Source organism: Nylanderia fulva, unplaced genomic scaffold (assembly GCF_048542155.1).
Source record: "Nylanderia fulva isolate GAGA-0341 unplaced genomic scaffold, ASM4854215v1 Scaffold33, whole genome shotgun sequence".
NCBI classification, from domain to species: domain Eukaryota; kingdom Metazoa; phylum Arthropoda; class Insecta; order Hymenoptera; family Formicidae; genus Nylanderia; species Nylanderia fulva.
In genome coordinates, this window is record NW_028190400.1 from 1,337,991 (window position 1) to 1,358,978 (window position 20,988).

At 31.3% G+C, this 20,988-nt stretch overlaps 1 protein-coding gene across 5 annotated transcripts in view; it reads left to right on the plus strand.

Annotated features, from left to right (window-relative positions):
- The window catches only part of Ror (tyrosine-protein kinase transmembrane receptor Ror), a 275,303-nt gene extending 254,449 nt beyond the window's left edge, over nt 1-20,854 (plus strand). For 4 of the 5 annotated variants that reach the window (XM_085484962.1, XM_085484963.1, XM_085484964.1 and 1 more), the window contains exons 6-15: nt 12,912-12,987; nt 15,202-15,457; nt 15,545-15,669; nt 15,790-16,343; nt 16,417-16,653; nt 16,772-16,905; nt 16,980-17,196; nt 17,291-17,632; nt 17,722-17,990; nt 18,094-20,854. In XM_085484962.1, the coding sequence (XP_085341088.1) occupies nt 12,912-12,987; nt 15,202-15,457; nt 15,545-15,669; nt 15,790-16,343; nt 16,417-16,653; nt 16,772-16,905; nt 16,980-17,196; nt 17,291-17,632; nt 17,722-17,990; nt 18,094-18,798 (2,915 nt within the window). In that variant the 3' untranslated portion in view covers nt 18,799-20,854. Of the gene's footprint in view, nt 1-12,911; nt 12,988-14,313; nt 14,798-15,201; nt 15,458-15,544; nt 15,670-15,789; nt 16,344-16,416; nt 16,654-16,771; nt 16,906-16,979; nt 17,197-17,290; nt 17,633-17,721; nt 17,991-18,093 lie in introns of those variants that run through there. The other variant, XM_085484966.1, reaches the window with a different exon arrangement.
- The last annotated feature ends 134 nt before the right edge of the window (nt 20,855-20,988 follow it).

The following is a 20,988-nucleotide window of genomic DNA, read 5'->3' on the forward strand; positions in this document are numbered from 1 at the left end:
ATAGCGTGCTACATAAAAAATATTTGAATATATATTTATACTTAAATTAAATTACTGATTAAGCAATAATTTCTTTGGAAAAAATTAATATTTTTCATATATTATTTATTTTATATTAGAACTAGATTCTAAATTAATGTGCTTAATTAATAACCTCCGAATGTTGCTATAGCAATCGTTCAAAAAAGTATAAAATTATAATTCTTCGATACGCGTTTGGAAAAATTCTGGCGTTTTAAGAGCAGAGTTTAAAGACTTTGTTTTTACATGGATTTCCACTTTACTATTACTCTTGACTATCGATTTACGATCATTCGAAAGGTAGGAATCAATTTCGGGCGATTATTTGTTCCAGAAGCGAATCTGAACAAGCCTCTCTTTCGCTTTTTACTTTTTTTTCTCTTTGTTTCGCGGAATAGAAGCGAGATAAAATTGCGTTCGCCGATATTTGCATGGACCGCGCGAATACTCGATTGAAAATCGCGCAAACACTCTGTACATACATATTTGATCCCACAACGTAACGTATTCCCGTTAAACCCGTGACAAAATCGCGATGGCGTGTTTCCGCTCCGCGAACGGGACCTCCGTTGATGAGGCAATTACATACATTCGATTCTAGTGTACCTCATTACACGGCTGTCGTGTAAACTCATGACAGAGTCGACTAATCGTTTATTCTATGACTAAATCCTGATTTAGCACGTGACAAAAATTGAACGTTTCTTACCAACGTTGAATTCCATCGTTTCTCGATTAATTATTAATAATCCAAAATATATCTTTTATTTTTAAATATTAAAGTAACTAACTAATATATAACAGGTTTGATGTTTTATAAGCTTTTTTATGTAAAAATATAAATTTTTATAATTCCTCTCTCTCTCTCTTCCTTTCTTATAATTATTTATATTTTTAAATTCACACCCTGTTTAAAGATATTTTTCATCAAATAAATACTTACAAATTACAAATTAAAAAAAATTAATTGTTAAAATTATTATAAAAAATTTTCAATTTTAAAACTACCGTAATTGATTATCAAAAAATAATTTTTTTAATTTATAATGACTTCACATATAAGTGTTTATTCATCCTCCGGACTCATCCCTCTAATATTTCCACACTAACTATTAAATTCTCACATAGAGAATCTAGAGAATATCGTCCGGTAAATTTCCGATTTTAATGGACTTATGATAATGAACGAGTGTGTCGAAGCCGCAGTAAATTTCGTGCAAAGCGGTAAAACAGATAATCTCTGCGAACCGCTTTCAACGTTTTCGTATAATACCAAAAAGGGTTGGCGGCATTATTACAGTGATCTCTAGGAACGCTTTCGATTAACGAGCCAACGCCCACGATCGATGGAAAATACGTGTTGCGCGAGCATCGACGAGCTAGAATGAATCTTTTATATATCTTTACCTATCTTTTCTGCATATGCAAATATATTTAAAATTTTGTAGTCTGTTCGTGTTGGCTTACGAATATGTTCAAATTATTATTTGCTATTGTTTGCGATTTTTAAATATTATAATATAAATTATAATTAATATGCAATATGCAATTTATTTAGTAAATATGAAACAAATAAAGCAACAACAAATAAAATAAAAAAATAAAATCTATACAGATTTTTTAAATGTAACTTTTCACTTAATTTGAAAATTTTTTGTGTGGTGTGTGTAGTATATTGCGTATCATTATATTATAAAATAACATTTTTCTAATGAAGAAGTTTTTATAATATCTAGAAATAATTCATGAAAAACTTGTTTTAGATTTTTTCTCAGTAACAAGAATAAAAATTGATTTCATACCATTGATAGTTATTGTATACACCGGTACTACAATGGTATGTTTGTACCACTGCATTCAGAAATACATCGAATTAAATGAAAGCTTTCAGATGAATCGAAAGGTCACAAACACGTTATGGCCTCATACAAAGCGTATGTATGAGAGGGGTCTCAAAAAGTTTCTCTGGTATTTTATACGTCGCATCGACGATATTTCTTTAGGAAATCTATGGAGTCGATCTGACTCACTCCGAGGCGATGTGTTATATGTTATATGCCCGAGGGAGATTTGATGTTATCTCTCATCGTTCGTACTATATTATCTTACAAATCTTCACCATAGATTTGAATAATGTAAGAATTTCCTCGAAATCATGTGACATTAATCGACAAATTATTTATATACATTTATATATAGATCAATCTAATATTTAGATTGATAAATAATTTCTATAAGAAAATTATCGCGTTAACGCTCACTACATATGGTATATTATGCATTTATGTATATAAAAATTTACTATATATAAAATCATAGTTATTACAGTTTTATGGAAATTTATCTTTAATATACGGAATATTTATCTTTAATAATAAAATATCGAATATGATTTTTTGAATCGGCGATTTTATTTCACTGTTGCACGGAAAAAAATTAGCTACTATAGCTAAATTTCAACTTGTCCGTATATTACATATGAAATTTAATTATCATGCCTAAATTTGAGCTATATTTTTTAGCTAATATTTTTTAGCTACAGCATTCCCCGTTAAACTATATCTAGAAAAATAAAGAACCTAACTTTTTAAATATAAACTTGAGAACTAATATTTTTATTTCACAAAAAAGAAGTACGTACAAAAATATTTAACTCAATGAGTCTAATTCTCATTTTATTTAAACTGTAAATGCATAATAATGTAAAGAGCTGAAAGGGATTGTGTACTAAAAGTGTAATCAAGCAGATGGTTAACCACAAGCGCGAACAGTTTAGCAATGCTTACCTCTACAGTAAGTACAATGCGTGATATAATTTCGGACCCAGCAATTTTCTCGCCTTCATCCTAGCAAAGCTTAAATCCCGCTCGAGCGGCGCGGCCGTTGCACGATTAAACGTAATCATATATTATCGGGTTATATCGTAAGCGCCGGCCGGCGCTGACGCAACAATGTCGGTCTTATATCAGAGCAAAACAATTTTCTCTCCGGATCCACGTGCTAGAGAATCGGTGAAAAATATCAGAGCATTCCTTCCTCAAGACGGTAACCACTCCATTCATGTGAAATATTCCAGTCGAGAATGCACAGTCGTGAAAAATAATACGTACGCGTATTAAATCTTTCAGTAGCAACTTTTATTTGAGAAAGGACTTCAAGAAGAAAAAAAATTTGTCGAATATATCTGTTCACGAGTTATGTCACTTTTAAATATTTTAGAGAAATGTTAGAAGCGTTTTATTTTAATAGATATATGTTTTAATATATAAATAGTCTGTAATCTGTGTAGTCTGTAGTTTCATCTTAAATTATAAGTATAAAAAAATCACAATTAAATTGTAAATGTTTATCTTTTCTATTAATTACTTTTGAATAATAATTATATACAAATTTTAGAAATATAAATAGTTTCTATTACTCCGCTGGAAACTTGCAAATAATGGCGGGCTGAATGGTTCAAATTGTAACTTAGAAAATGTTCACGACACAAAATTAATATAGCTCTGAAACTTTGCACATTACCAACGAAAAAAAGAATATATTCGCGATCAGCTATGGTTTAAAAAGGAAAAAAGATTAAAGCGGATTACAGAGGGTGCGGAATCACGGAACTCCCTCAGTTGTTTTCTCTTAATATTACTTTACGTTCCTCTGTCCGCTTCGTCGGGGTTAATACCCATTAGCGGAATCACGGGTAAAATTATAATAAAACCGAGCGGAGTGGTTAAGGAGAGCTGCGCCATGTGTTTCAGGCGCGTATCTGCGCGAAACGCAATCTGCGTGCAAGCGTATGCAGATGAGGAGAAAACGGACAATTTTCTCGTAGTTATGGACGCGCTGCGTAGCGAGGTACGCGTTAAATCTTAATGGAGGAAAGTAGCTTATAACGCAGAGCGCCGTTATCGAACGCACGGACGTTGCTAAACGATCGGCGCCGCTCATTAGTCGCTGGTGGTGCATTAATATTAATGGACTATCGATACCCGCGCGCGCGGATAAAAGCTATTTAATAGCGCAGTTAATAGCATTGCGCATGAAGTTACCTCGCTTCGTTACTAGGATCCATTAGCGAAATTATATGAAATCGCGCCGAAATTGGACGGTATTGTCTTATTGTCAGACGGATATATTGCAGAATGCATTTGAACAATGTGCAATGATACTTGAAAGAAATAGGAAGAGTTTATACTTTCGAAATATTTTGACTTTTAGAGTTTGAAGTATTTTTCACAATTATTTATGCAATTTAAACTTCAAAATATATATTATTATTTTAAAATAGGTAATATAAGAAACAACTATATATGGAGAAGAATATGGATATCTGTCTGGAAAGAGAGAGAGAGAGAGAGAGTATATGTATGTGTGTTGAGATGGAGGAGATAGTTAGGAATTATACTTTTCAATATGCAAAATTTTTTAAATTGAATTAAAAATATTAATCCCATCGCGCAATTAAAAAAACAGAATAATGAGTAAAATAATTTAATTAAATTTGATTAAATATTAATGTAAACTTTTTTTAGTAAGTTTGGATAAAGAATTCCATTATTGTTGAGATAGAATATTGATTGATGTTGATAATATTTGTGCTGACGTTGTAAGATAAAATCGGACCGGCCATCATTTTCACTATCAGTGAAACGCTTATCTCTCAGCATATGCAGTCGAAACACGAAGTTACGTCTATCGATCACTTCTCAGAGTTGACGAGAGAGCAGCATCATAACTTCATCGGTTCGATCAGCTTCCGTACTGCGCTGGAAACTTGCTCGAAGCGGTTAGCGGTTCTTCTCGTCGACAAGACAAGACAGAAGCCTGACAATGTACGAGAAGCATGCATGGAAAGTTGATAAACGAAAAAACAAACAAAGAGAGGATTTTATGCTTCGAACTGAGAAAAATAATATATAAATTCAATATAATTAAATTATATATAAATATTTATCAGTCATACATAAATATTAAAAACAGTTTATTGTGGATGCGAAAAAGAATAAGATAATAGAGAAAGAGAGAGAGAGAGAAAGAGATGCAAAGAGAAAAATTTATAATGGAATATGTCGAAAATGAGAATAAAATCGGATAATGAATATTCCATATATACTTCCAAATTATAATTTTATCAACTCTTTCTTTTTAATTAATTTTTAGTTGATAAATAGTAAAGGGCATGTCACATATACAACATATATATAACATATATAATATATACATATACATATATAACATATATTTTTTGATGCGAAAGATAAAAAGGAGACAGAGATCCCGCAGTTTGTTCAGCGGGAAGCAAATCACGTACAACATCCTTCGCGGGCTACCGAATTGAATTTCGGACAACACTTACCACGGCGACCTCATGAATAATGCACTGGTCGAGGCTGGCAATCGCGGGTGTCGCGCCCGGAAAAGTGTTGACCTTTTCGACCAAGATAGATGGGACATCCGTTGATTATCAAAGACAAACGTTCTCTTTCTCTCTCTCTCTTTTTTTTCTCCTCGCTATATACGTGCACGTCGTCCACCGCCCTCGACCGCGGGTCCTGGGGGCCCGAGGACTACATACGTGACTCCTTAGAATATGGCGTGCCGCGCGAACATTCCACTGATAATTTACAAGGACGATAGAGAGCCTGAATAATGATGCTGCTCGTGTAAACTCGACCTCCTGCAAGGACACTTCGTGTGCAAAATTAAAAGTGTATGCACTTACAGCGCAATTGATAACTGCTTAAATAGACAGAGAGAATTTTCTCTTAGAATTTACCTTGAAAATCACCTGGGGACAATATGATATTGAAAGATTTTTATAAGAATTTCTCTGATTAATATTTATCACAGAGTAAATTTTACTATATGTAGTAAAATTAAACGAATATATTTTATATCTTATTGTAGATATTAATATTATTTATTGTGATAAATATTAATCAGAGAAACTCTTCCAATACTATATTGTCCCATGATTATCATAATTTTCAGGATAAATACTAAAAGAAAATTCTTTCTGTGTAGAAGTTTTTTTCCTTTGTCATTTGGTGTATAATATCATTTCCAATTAATACTAAAAATCATTTCTATAAGATTTTATTCTTCAAGTGTAGAGAAAAAAAATTCTACATAGACATTTTTAGAATTTATAATTAAGAAATTATAAAAATGATATTGTGTAGAGTATTATTTTCTATTTCAATTTCGAGTTGAATTAAGAATTTCTCTGTCTTTTTTGTTGGACCTGTTGTATGTTATAATTAAATGTATTTCTAATTATACGAAATGATTATGGTGAATTAAAGTTAACTTTATTTTTCGAATCTATAATTCGAATGGGCTGATGATATTGGCGATCGCTGCAATCCATGCGAGAAACGTAAAAACGGACGAGCATTTCAAAAAGATACGGAGTGTCACAAGATGATTTGTTCTCGCATAAGGTTTCGCCGATGCAACGTAATATCTGACCGCATGCGAAATAAGGTGATACACCGTAGCCGCTATTACATTTCATTGCACGACATTAGACGAGATTACGTTGCTTCTCGTAATGTTACGCTGAGCCTCGTGACTTAATGGCTTATTTCATCATCGTTCTACCCCAGGTACATAATATGTCTCTCACCGTCACCAGTTTTAAGAGTGCCTCCGAGAGCTTGCATGATTTGCTGTCGTTTGCATAAGCGTTGCATAACCGCGACATGGTATAAACGCATGCAATCGTATCTACTTCCTCTCCGGTACACTCCAATAAAGCGTATTGATTTTAATCGTGATATTTCTTATTTTTATCTGCAAAAATCGTATTGTCATCTTATTATTATATTTAGCTGTCTTACCTGGAATATTATATTCTTGAAACTTCTAAATTTCTGTCAAGATGAAGATTATATATTGTAGTTGCATTTTGTGTCTTTTTATTAAGGAAAATTCTATGTCTGTTCAATATTTAATAATTTTTATATTTATCATTATTCGGCAGTATTATATTAAACTTTAATAATGCAATATTTTCTATGAATCTGAAATTTATTTTTTTTTAATGAAAATGTGAAAGAAAAAAACCAGCATTTCAAACGTTACCAATTTTAAAATTAAATAAAGGTACATTTGTAAAAGCTATTAAATTATAATCAAAATCAATCATTTAATCAAAATCCAAGAGTAACATTTTTTTGTCTATATAATTCTGAAGTATGATTGCAAAAAATTTTTCGAATTTTGAATGTTTGAAAGTGATATTTAAAAAATATCCAAAATTAATAAAAAAAAAAAAGGCTTGTTCTTCCCTAAACTTTGTCTAACTTTTTTTAAATTTTGCATGATGAGATACTGAGTTTATTATAAATGGCGAGAGTAGGAGTTGATAAGTCTGTAACAGTCAATCGATGTCTTACTCAGCGATTCGCAAATCTATAGTGACTGCTGAAATTCGCTTTCAGTCCACTTGCCGGTTACCGATTTCCACGCACACGCCTTACATATGAGAGCGGCGCACGTGCACGAGCATCATTAATCTTGCTTGACCAATGATCAATGACCTCTCTTATTGACTACGGCATACGAACATGCGAACGTACGTGTGCGGTCCTGTGTCCGACTATCAGTGCGTACGCGTGGTTCGTCCACGAAAGCGTTTCTAACAAATATGATTTATACGCACTGTGAATCATAATCTTAATTGAAGAATCAAGATATATATATATATATATATATATATATATATATATATATATATGAAAAAGAGTGTGATTAAAGATTAATTTTCTTAGAATCACATTTATTATCTTCTGAGATAATTAATTGCATAATTTAAGATAATGCAATTTTAAAATTATAAAGATTGAATTAAAATTTATATATATTTTATGCATTTAATTAAATATAATATATTCAAATATAAATCAATATTTTTTTATTCTAATGTGTTCTCTTGTTCATAAATGCAAGTTTAAGTTGCATTCATAATTGCTGCACATATGTTATTATTGAAAATAAGTTATTATCAGTAGTAAAGGTTAATTTATAAGTGTACCTAGGCGTGACACAACATATGCAGCTATTACAATATGGCGAGAATTTTAATTGCGACAAATTTATCTTCCTCAATAAAACGCAATAGGGCATTGTCCGCCGCGAGGCACCTAATTAAATCGGAAATATAATAACACGTAGAATATATTCTTGATATCCGCCTACACATATATGTATGAGTGCACGCGTATCTCAATAAAGAATACACGAGCATATATACTAGGTGTTCTAGAAAATTTATATACTGATAAAACGATATATTTTTTATCATAAACTCAAGTATTATAGTTCATTATAACTTTCAAGTTAGCAATATGAAATATTTTAATAAATAATAACCATAAAAGATATATTAATTAATATATTAATAAAATTCATTGGAATTAGGTAACAAATAAAATTTTACTAACTATCTTTTTTATATATTTTTGAAACATTAAATGAATTAAAGCCTTAATTTTACTTTCAACGAGGGAAAAATTGTTTCGAGCTTTTATAGAAAGTGGTGCTTTATCGTCATTATTATTATTATAAGTGCTAGACATCCGGTATAATTGCCCTGTAAAACGGTGTCACCGCCATGGGGTCGTAGGGATGCGAGCTGTTCCGCGAGTAGGCGGGGATTATTAATGATCACGAGCCGCCTTATCTTTTTCACTTCCTGTTCGAGATACATAATACGTGCGGGTCGCCTCGCGCGCAAGTCGTTGCATCGTAACATTGTGCATACGACTTTGGTAGGTTCGCTTTCATCTCTCATTGTGTGTGCCTCGCGTTCGCGTAATCGTAACGCTTGCATATGCACCCGTTGCATTTATCATCGCACGAAATCGCACAGCGAAAAAGAATGACTTGAGAGAACGATTAATTGTTCTCGATCAAATTTTAAAATAATATTTTTTAGTAAAAATAGCCCATTAAAGAATAAATTAAGACTCACCGGTACGACGCGCTGCAGCGGAGTTGTATACGTTGATCTGTAAAATACAAATATTAACAAATTATAAATCAGAGTAGATATCTAAAATAATTTATTTTATAAAATATTAATTAAATTTTTTATTCAATTTCTTGATTATGTTAAATATTCAATCTTTATTTACTAAAATAAATACTGTAAAGAAAATGTTACACAAAAAATGTTTTTACGAGAACAATTTTTCTTAAACTATTATAATATAAGTACAAATTTGTATATAAATAATAAAATAATTTAAAAAATTTTTAGCACAACGCAATTAAATATATATATATATATATTTATTTATATAAAAAACATTAATTATTGTAAATAATTTATTTAATATTTTAAAATAAAATATAAAATACACTATGCATATTATATTGTGTAATATAACAATATAATAAATAAATAAACAATTTTATGAAATTGTTAAGTATTAAATGATTAAAATTTACTCACTTCACGGTTGCTCCGCTGTTTCCCGAAGCCTCCTCCGGCCTCCTCCTCCTCTCTTATTGTTGGTCGTCTTTCCTTTGCTGTTCTTTACTTATAACACTCACTTGACACTCGCGACACCCCGGTTAATTACGACCACGCATAAAAATTAACGAATAATAATCGCACGGCACTTTGTACGGCACTTCCGACGTAAATCATTTGCATACAACGCGCATTTTATTACCCATACAGCACCGAAAGATTGCAAAAACATTACAACAATCTTTCACCGCAATATTGCAATATTGCAAATTCACTGCAAAATGTTGCTACATTATTGCTGTTGAATTGCAGCAATGTTAAAATGTCCGCTTTTTTGAAGATTGCAACAAAATATTACAACAGTATTGCAATATGTTATGAGTTTGCAATAATGTATTGTTATTGCAACCATAAACTAATGTTGCATATACAGGTATATAAATGTAAATAAATCATTAATGAAAATACGTTGTAGTTAATTCATATATATTACAATATATAAATTATAGAATTTGGATTACATGCAATATTTCCGAAATATTAATGTCATGTTGCTACAAGTGTGCTGGAATTTTGTGCACTTATATCTCTGCAATGTCTTTATAATGTTGCATTGCAACTTGCAACATTGCAACGTTGCTGCAATATATTTGCAATAATCTGTGCTGTATGGGTATTATTTCGACGAAAAATAACACGGAAACTATTCGCTCGGCACACTGAAATAAACCAAATTTATTAATTATTATTATTATTAACTATTACATCGTTATTTTTTATATTTTTTTGTAAAATTAGCACATTAAATAATAAATTAAACCTCCAATATTATGTACAGCAGCGGAGTTGTAGTGCAGTGTATGTTTTATCTACAAAATACAAATATTAACAAACTATAAAACAGTGTCTAAAATAATTAATATTTTAAAAAATAAAAATTATGTTGAATATTAATTAACTATTTTATTCAACTTTTTGACTATTTTTAATATTCAATCTTTATTTACTAAAACAAATATTTAAGAATAAAGAATATTTTTACGAAAAGAATTTTTCTTAAAAATTAAATTATTATATATTTTATATGTATATATAAGTCAAAAAATCAAAACCTATATCGATTAATATTTTTTGACACAAATCAGCTGATAACTGTCAAAAATATTAATATTTTTTACAGAAATTAATTGATTAAAGCGTTAATTTGCTAATTAAATTTTAAAATAATAATGTGTTATAAAAATTAAAATATAGTAATATGTTTTAAATAATATGTTAATAATATCTTATTCTCGATTAATATTTTTTGACAGAAATCAGCTGATAACTGTCAAAAATATTAATATTTTTTACAGAAATTAATTGATTAAACCGTTAATTTGCTAATTAAATTTTAAAATAATAATGTGTTATAAAAATTAAAATATAGTAATATGTTTTAAATAATATGTTAATAATATCTTATCCTCGATTAATATTTTTTGACAGAAATCAGCTGATAACTGTCAAAAATATTAATCGAGTTTAAAATATTGTAATATATTGTTTAATTTTATTAGGAATAAATTATCAAGCTTCGCGATAACAGTTTCTCGATGCTACGAATATAACGCACAAATCGAGATAGCATCGCGAAAGAGAGGCAGTAATATTTGCGAGAATCGACTTAATATTTTTTAGAAAGGGATTGACAAAATTATGCTTCTAATTTAGAATAGTTTTATTATGTAATATTATTACGTAATATAATTTTTTTTATTTTTAAATGAAAGGATTAATGTGAGAAAGTATAACATGTACGAGACATAAAGTGTTATACATGCATTATAACTTACTTTATTATAATTTTTCTGAAATTCTTCTCTTTAAAGAAAGAAAAGAAAGAAAGAAATTGTTAGAAAAACTAACTATTTTGTATTTCGGATATCTTATTTTTTTCTCCTAAAACTTGATTTAAAAAAGTTAAGAAAAAAATAAATATATTACTCTTAAGAATAAGCACCGGTTTCTTATTGGCGAAATTAAAGAACACGTAAAAGTGCAATCGCAACCTCTTACGTAACTTCCTAAGGATATCACGGGCCTTCCCTCGTGCCGAAAGTGATTCAAGAATTCACATGTCGAACAAGAAATAAGTCGAAAGCCTTCGCGTGCGAGCTCTCGAGGGGTAGATTCAGATTTCCGATATTATTTGCTTTGTGCCGTACTGTACAGGAAAGAAAGAGTATAAAGAACTGTGCAAATCCTCATAGAGAAAGCGAACACGAAATCGCCACCCTCTGAAAATCGCTTCGCCTATAATAAACCCAAACGATTGCTTCGCGAAATTGCTTTTCTTCAAACAGAGGCGTTTGATGTCGCGTCTTCTTTTTGACGGATCGTAATTGCACGCGTGTTAGTGCGCTCCAAGCTGTTGAGTCTCGCTATGGGAAAGACCGAAAGATCTCTTTAAATCTTTAGCCGGTGTTTCGTATTTCGTATTCATGGAAAAATGGACGACACAGAAAGTTACTCTGTAGAGCATAAACGATTATGAAATATGCAATAAAATCTTTTATATCGTGATATTAAATAGCATAATGTTATGTTTGTACATAAAATATACGTAAGAAATATTTTACAATTCAATATCATTATATGAATATTCTTAACACATTATATAGCATACTTAAAAATTAATCAATATTAATTATTTCTTCAACACTTTTTATAGAAAATTAAAATAATGTATGATATTTATTGAAATTCTTTTTTATACATAGAATTATTTTCAAAGTTCTCTTTTAAAAGCATCGACAAAAAAGGATTAATTATGATAGAATTAATTTTTTTTTTGACTCGATATTTCGTCCGCATTTGTAAAATATTTTTTAAAATATCGCCTTTTTTGTTTTGTTTGTTTTTTTTTGTAATTTGACGAACAAGAAGCTGACGTCTATTTCTAAGGAGTAATATTTTTAGATATTTTTAGATATTTTTAGATATTTTTCAAATTAAATTCACAAAAAGAAAATAACAAGTAAGATAAATACAACATAATATTTTCCCTACAATTTCCTTATTTCTTATATTTTTTTGTTTAAAGAAAAAAATCTAAGAAAAATAATGAAGTGTAAGTTATAATGCATTTATAAGCATTTATAGTGTTTTATATATTGTACTGTATTTTTTCTTCACAAGGATTTATTTATTTAGAAAAAAGAATTTTGGTAATTAAATATATAGTTTATATACATAACAGAGAGTTATAATAATAATAATATATATATATATATATATATATATATATATATATATATAACAGAGTTTTAATAAAACATTTTTTATGTCATTAATAAATAATAACGCACTATTTTTTTCTATTCACTTTTATGTGGAATATATATTTGCGTTAACTTACCTTATCTGTTTGCAGCTCCTGTACATTCTGGACAGCCATCAGGTACCGATAAATTTTCTACGGGAATGTCTGGTCCAAGTTTCATTGACGGGTAAATATTTGATTTTATTGGTATCTAAAATCAGAATTACAGATTTTCTTTTATTGCACAATTCAATAAAATGTTAAATATTTATACGTGATAATGTGAATTAATAAACTATTCTTGGAAATAACATACAGGGTTTGTCCGGAAAGTAATGCGTCGCATTTTTTTGTGACGCGACTATACATCGCAGAGCGATGGGACCGGTTGGGGAGGAAGGGGGGTACCCTTAGCTTTCCAACGGTAGGTCGCTCAATTGTTTCCATGCGCTTGGAGGGTTAGGACGGCTTATTCTGTGAACCTCTGCTTAGTGGTCGCGTCGAACTTGTGATGGAGAGAACGATAGAGCAACGCTATGCGATAAAGTTTTGCGTGAAGCTGGACAAGACGCCGCTGGAAACTTTTGAAATGCTCAAGAAAGTTTTCGGGGACGATTGCCTTTCCAAATCGCAGTCAAACAGATGGCACAAGATGTTTAGAGAAGGTCGGAAGGAGGTCGCCGACGAGGCCCGCGCAGGACGCCCGTCAACATCGCGAACGGACGACAATGTGACTCGTGTGCGCCAATTATTGAATTCAGACCGTCGAATGAATGTTCGCTTAATGTCGGAATTATTGAACTTGCCGAAAACGATTGTTCACGAGATTGTATCGGAAGACTTGGCCATGCGGAAGATTTGCGCAAAACTTGTGCCCAGAGTGTTGACCGATGCGCAAAAGCAACACCGAGTGGAAGTTTGTGAAGAACTCAAGCAACTCTGTGCAGATAATCCCAATTTCCTGAACAACGTTATCTTGGCCCCGGCGGACTTTTTTTTATTTCCTCGGCTGAAAAGGGAGCTCAAAGGACAACAGCTCGAGTCGGTTGACAACGTACAAGCTACTTCGACGGCCTCCCTGAACAGCATCCCAGTCAAGGAGTTCCAGAAATCTTATGACGCATGGAAATCGCGTTGGCAAAAATGTATTGACGCAGAAGGGTCATACTTCGAACAATTTTAAGTTGTTTTACCTATGCGATCAATAAATTCTTTTTTAAAAAAATGCGACGCATTACTTTCCGGACAAACCCTGTATATATATATATATACCTGTATATATATATATATACCTTTTTCACGGAATGTATCAACATTTAATTACTTTTAATCTAATAACTAATTATGCCATATGGCAATATGTTAAGAAAGGAGTAATTCTTGAGATATCTATATATATATATATTTTATTTTACAAAGAAAATCTCTTTTCTCTTTTAGAAAAGTACTTACATTTATTGTAAATTATGTATGTACATACGTGAAACATAACGAAGAAAATGGCTAACGTTAACAATATGTTTCGATCATTAAACTGCAAAACTTCAGTTTTTCGTTCTTCCGCGAAATCTTTACTACATTATTTGGTTAAAAAACCTTGCCGACATTAATTACTCACCATGTATGTGGTTTCAGTTCCGTCATTTTTTTAATAATATCTCCCGAATAAAGGAGAGAAAGTTCCAAACTTCTTTGATCGACGCGTGTAATAGAACTAATTTTGAATATTTATTTCTTCTGAAATTGGCAAAAAAATCATATTCGTCGCGACATCTGCCGAGAAGTCTAATAATCAATGTTCAATATGCGACCAACGTCAGTTTACAAATGGTTGACACCGGGTGTGGTGTCAACTGACACTAACTCTTATACATTAAACCAAATGTTTTGATAATTAATTTCTGAATTATGAAGCTACTCTTGTACCTAGTATTGTTGCAAAATACGTGTATTTTTGTACAAGCCACAAATAATGCCAGAAACACGTCGAAGACGAGGTAATATACCGTGTAACTTTATCGTCGTGAGGTTATATATACTAGAAAAATATATTTTTTTTTCTAGATAACTTAAATTTGAGCCTGATATTATTGATAAACAAACTGATAATTCGACAATCGATTTTTTTTTATTGTTTTATTGCAATAAATATTTCAAATAATTCTTAAAAATTTAACTTTTCTATAAATTTGCTAAGGTTATGTTTTGAAATAACACGTAATTATTTTACTTCGAATCATCACATAAAAATGTCATGAATAATTATTGTTACTCCAGTTATTAACGTATTTTTTCTTTGATTTATTAAAAACAAAATTTTGTGCAGAATATGAATGAAAATATTAAAGCAAAAATATAATAATTATCATATTTGTACTAATGAATTTTTTTTCTATGATAGCATGGGAAATGGAGACATTTTGGGCATCTCAGGGACTGGAATGTCTACACCTCACATTTCTCATCTAGCATCTGTAAATCCGTTCAATATACTTTCACCGAGCCCACAGCCAACCAGCTCGCAATCCAGCACCATGGATCTCAATACAATCAGCGGCCTTACTAATGGCAATATACAATTCCCTCCTAATATGAATTTTGATGAAATATCAAGTTCAATTCCAGACAGAAAGGACAATCATAAAGGAACTTGTGAGGTTTGTATTTAAGTATAAAAGTAAATATAATTTGAGATATATATTAAAAATATTTTAAAAAGTTACATGACAATTCAATTTTTACAGGTGTATGTGGGAAAAACTTGTGCACAGTTTGTAGGAAATCAATCAGTTTATATTATATATCCCATGACACAGAAAATGCTCGAGGAGAAATTAATGAAGGCTTTTCAAGTTATCAATTTTTCAAAGTATGTGTATTGTTATATTAAGCGTTAGGATATATTGAAATAAAACTTGTAAAATATACAAGATAATGTTAATGTTAAATGAGAAAAAGAACTAAAATATTTTTAATTATTTTGTTACAGTGAGCTCTCATCAAATTGCGAAGGATATGCGAAACCATCTCTTTGCTACTCCGCCTTTCCAATATGTAGCGATGCGACATCTAATACTCAAAAACCAAAAAACACAGAAGCGAGTACACAACTCTTCAATCTCCTGAATTCTAGGCAAGATGATCTTTTAGATGACGGAGATCGCGACGACACAGACGATTTTACAGGACTGCGTGGTATTCACAAAAAACGTAGTCCAACATTAAATCCGGTTTTTAATTTGTTGCTTAATGAAAACGGGAAATCGAGTAACAAGAAGATAATTAATCAGAGTTACGGGGACGCGCAACATCGAGCATCCAGCAAAAACGAAATCAATCGTAAATTACGAAGGATATGTCGGGAGGAGTGTGAAATGTTGGAAAATGAATTGTGCAGGAAGGAATATGCGATAGCGAAGAGGCATCCGTTAATCGGGCATCAAGTGCCTTTGGTTGAATGTTCTGATTTACCCCTGGATGGGTCGACAGAGGCTCGCGATTGTTTAACACTTGGGTTGTCTGCGGCAAATAATGTACAAGAAAGTACGTATATATTTGTTTTGCATAAGTGATTTTGATATCAAATGCTTAATACTTTTTAATATATTTCTTGCAGACGACTACTGCTATTGGGGTAGTGGAAAATCCTATCGGGGAACTGTAAAAACGAGCGTTAGTGGAAGATCGTGTTTACGATGGGCTCATCACTTTAATCTTCCAATATCTGATTATCCCGAATTAGCCGGACGTCATTCTTACTGTCGGAATCCTGGTGGAAAAGAAATTCAACCATGGTGTTATGTTGATGTCAATAACAGAATGCAAAAGGAGTTTTGTAATATACCTAAATGTGGTAAGTATGTTACATATATATAAAAAATTTGTATATATAAATAATAAATATATATCTTTGTCTCATGTACATTTCATGTGTAAGTTAATATTGATAATGTATGTTTTGTTGCTTCTAGTTGAAAATTTATGGATTTATGCGGTCGTTGGTTTTGTGCTAACAGGAGGTTTTGTTATTATATTAATTTGTTATTGCTGCTGCTACAGAAGTAGAAAATCCAGAAGGCAAATGAATCATTTACCATCAAATAAAGTAAATATATTGATATATTTTTATATTATGATTTATAACTGAATAGTGCTGTTAAAATAATATTCTTTTAACAGATGTTGACCGGTATCCAGTGTGATAAAAATATATATGATGGAAGGAGGAGCACCACACAGCCCATGGAAATGAGTTCTCTTTTGGCAGGACCTGGTAACATGACACCAGGCACTGGCACCTTAAGCAGTGGCAGTAGTAGAACGTCTAATACTAGGATACCACAATTTACTACAAATAATGTCGTGCTCTTGCAAGAGTTGGGCGAAGGTGCTTTCGGTAAGAATTCGAATTTTTTTTAAATTAATCTTTATCATTCAAATTTGATGAATAATGTATTTTAAATTAATATAAATATTTCTTTTCTCTTTAGGAAAAGTTTACAAGGGTGAATTGCAAACTGGAAATAAATGTGAGCCACCTATTTATGTAGCAGTAAAAACACTGAAGGAGAATGCGACTCCGAAGACTCAAAGCGATTTCAAAAGAGAAGTCGAACTTATGACAGATCTACGACATCCAAATATTATTTGTTTGCTTGGTGTAATATTGAAAGGAGAACCAATGTGTATGCTCTTTGAGTATATGACTCAAGGAGATCTGCACGAATTTCTAATTTGCCATTCTCCGAGATCGGATGTACCATTGAACAACAGTAGTGGAAAAATTCTAGAGCAACCGGAGTTTTTGCATATTGCTTTACAAATTGCCTCCGGTTGGTATTAATTTATTCTCTATTTATTCTTTATATAATTAGATTATTATAATTTTATTATATCTCTGATAATTATTAATTTCTTTTAGGCATGGAATATTTGGCTAGTCATCACTACGTTCATCGCGATTTGGCAGCGAGAAATTGTCTAGTGGGCGATAATTTGACAGTCAAAATCTCAGATTTTGGTTTATCACGAGATATATACAGCAGCGATTACTATAGGGTACAATCTAAGAGTCTATTACCTGTTCGATGGATGCCACCTGAGTCAATTCTTTATGGTAAATTCACTACTGAATCAGATGTATGGAGTTTCGGAGTTGTACTTTGGGAAATATACAGCTATGGTTTGCAGGTAAAATTGAAATAATTAAAGTAACCTTTCCCAAATATCAAAAGCAATATATTCTAGTTGCGAAAAATTTTTCTTCTAATTTATATATTTTATGTTTCTTTAGCCATATTATGGATATAACAATCAGGAAGTAATAGACATGATTCGCTCACGGCAATTATTGCCATGTCCGGAAGACTGTCCGACAATGATTTACAGTTTAATGATTGAATGTTGGCATGAAGTAGCGAATCGCAGGCCACAATTCCCAGAGATTCATCACCGGCTACACAATTGGTATATAAATCAAACCTACTTGAGTGATTTTTGCAACGAATCTATTACCAGTTATTCCGGTAGTAGCCATAAAAGCACGAATAAAACCAACTCGACACAATTGTTAGCGCCCATATATAATAAAAGCGATCAGAAAACAGGCACTGAGCCAACGGTCATCTGTAATCTCAACGATCACAGCAACGCGATAAAAATGCTGCCGACAGCGAATACTTTTCCAAATTCTAACTGCGTTGAGCAGAGACCAAATTGCGGTTTCAATATGGAATATGGAACGCCGATAAAAACATCTAATAATTACCAGAATCCTACTACAAATGTCAATCTAAATGATGTCTATGACGATAAACAGTGTTGCTCACCCAAGTTGAGCGGTGCGAAGAAAGTTTTACCTGCAGTAGCACCTCAGACTAGTGTGTCCAAAGCAAATGCGATGAACAACGGTTCAAGACCATTGCAAAATGGTGCGCAATTGGTCGTCAGGTTACCGGATCCCAGTAAAGTCACAACTGAGACGAGAGTCTCGAAATAAACGACTTTGCTATGAATAGTATATGTTTTTCGTATATTTGCCGCAATAATAAATTATCAGTAATGATAAAACACTATCGGATACTTCTTTAGATAGTATCAAACGAACAAAATAAATACAAGAAGCTGCTGCAACACTAATCCCTGCCATATGTATGTATATTTATTTATTTTTACAAATATACACGTATTTTATATTGTCGCGTATTTCGGATGACGTATTGTATGTATTCTCACAACTATTGGAGACTCTTTTTGGATAATATCAAACGAAGGAAGAATATAGAAGCCAGCTACAAGACTTAATCATTGTCATACACATGCATTTATTTATTGTTACAAATATGCACGTATTTTATACTGCCGTTTATTTTAATAATATATGTCGATCATGTCTCATACATATATAAACTAGTTTAATATTTACATAGGCAGGACATAGAATCGGATATCGTGCTTTAACACGATTCCCCATTTGTGACTATAGTCGTGCAACAATAGAATAAAATTTTCAAGACTTATCTTTTTTATTTTTACGAGATAAATATTCAATGAAACATTATATTAGAGTGAGAATATATGTATAATTTATACGTTTATTTATAAGTTATAATATATAAGAAAAGCAAAGAGAGAGAAAGAGATAATTCTATTTCAAAAAAGAAATATAAATTTGCAGAATACAATATCAACAGATATTGATATCTACATTAAAACGAATGTTTAATTATGCATGCTCTGTCCAAAGAGTATAATATTGTATGGAATATTGTTATACTCTATATAAGGCATACCTTATGAATCATGTTTTCAAATAATCTTTACAGAATTGTTCAAAAAGGTGCGAGCACGCGCAATCGGATATATATTGTAATAAGCAGAAATGAAAGAGGAAGCGCGAAAGAGAAAACAAGTGTGAATGTGTGTGTTTCGTGAATGTATGGTTTGAGATGTTTTTTAAAAAGCAGTTTTTATAATCATCATATCGTATGCCAAAACTCGGATAATGAATATTGACTGTTAACAAAAAGGTATTCAATTTGTATATTTTATAATAACTGCATATGTGTATCTTTTATCTGTCTTTAGGGTCTCGCTTTTTTTATCGACAAATATTAATTATTATTTGATTATTGCAATTGTACTATATATAAATCTATTATATTGATTGGCATACTTTAGTTGTGGAGCATAGTGCTGATGAAAAACACAATTATGAATTAATTTATTGTAATGTTTATAGCTTCCCCATGTCACGCACATATCGCGAGTATTCAAAAAGTTTTTAATATAAGCATAATTTTACATCGCTAAGAGAGATAATTTTACATTGCTATGAGAAAGATAAGTTGTTACGATAAATTTTTCAGACACTTGCTATTTCTTCAGCCGTATATCCTTAGTATTTCTTGACCTCGACACAAATAACTGAGATTTAATATCAATTAACACGCAGCGACGTTAAAAAAATATCAGCGTTCATGTATAAATCATATGTTATTCGTGTATAGAACGTAGAATATACATCCTAAAAAACGCTAAATTATTGTCACTCGATTCGACACTATCTGATAATGAACTTTGTAAAATTAATGCCTATTTTAACCCTTCGAGGTATAATGAATAACGCAGAACGATTAGAGAAAACATAGAATTAAAGCATCCGAAAGAAGACTGTATTATAACTTTTTATAATTTTGTATTAATGTGAAAAAAAAACATAAAAAGCGAGTTCCGTTTGCTGGAGAAAAAATAAAGAAGACTGGACTTAATCGTTCGGCAATTTTTACCTCCAATGTTCGTTAACTGGACGGACAATGATCGGAGAGAGAGTGCGCGAAAGTGCTATTTAATTAAAGTTAAATAAGACTTCTCTAGAACTGACGAACCTCCGAATCGAGAAATTTGTATCGATTGTACTCCTAACCGCCTCGAAGGTTTGTCACAGAAACGTAGATCTAAGTTAATTTATGTCGAATAAAAATTTCAGCGAAAGATTATACATTAAGGCCTTTATATATCCAGTCAAATATAATATACAATTCATGTTTTTCGTATGTTGCGATTGATTATTCCCTTCCTTCTATAATAAGGAAATATTGATATATCGAACAATTATGGTAAATAATTAAGGAACTATTAATTAAGAAATTTGAATAATAAATTTTTTCAGACTACGGAGAAATAAATT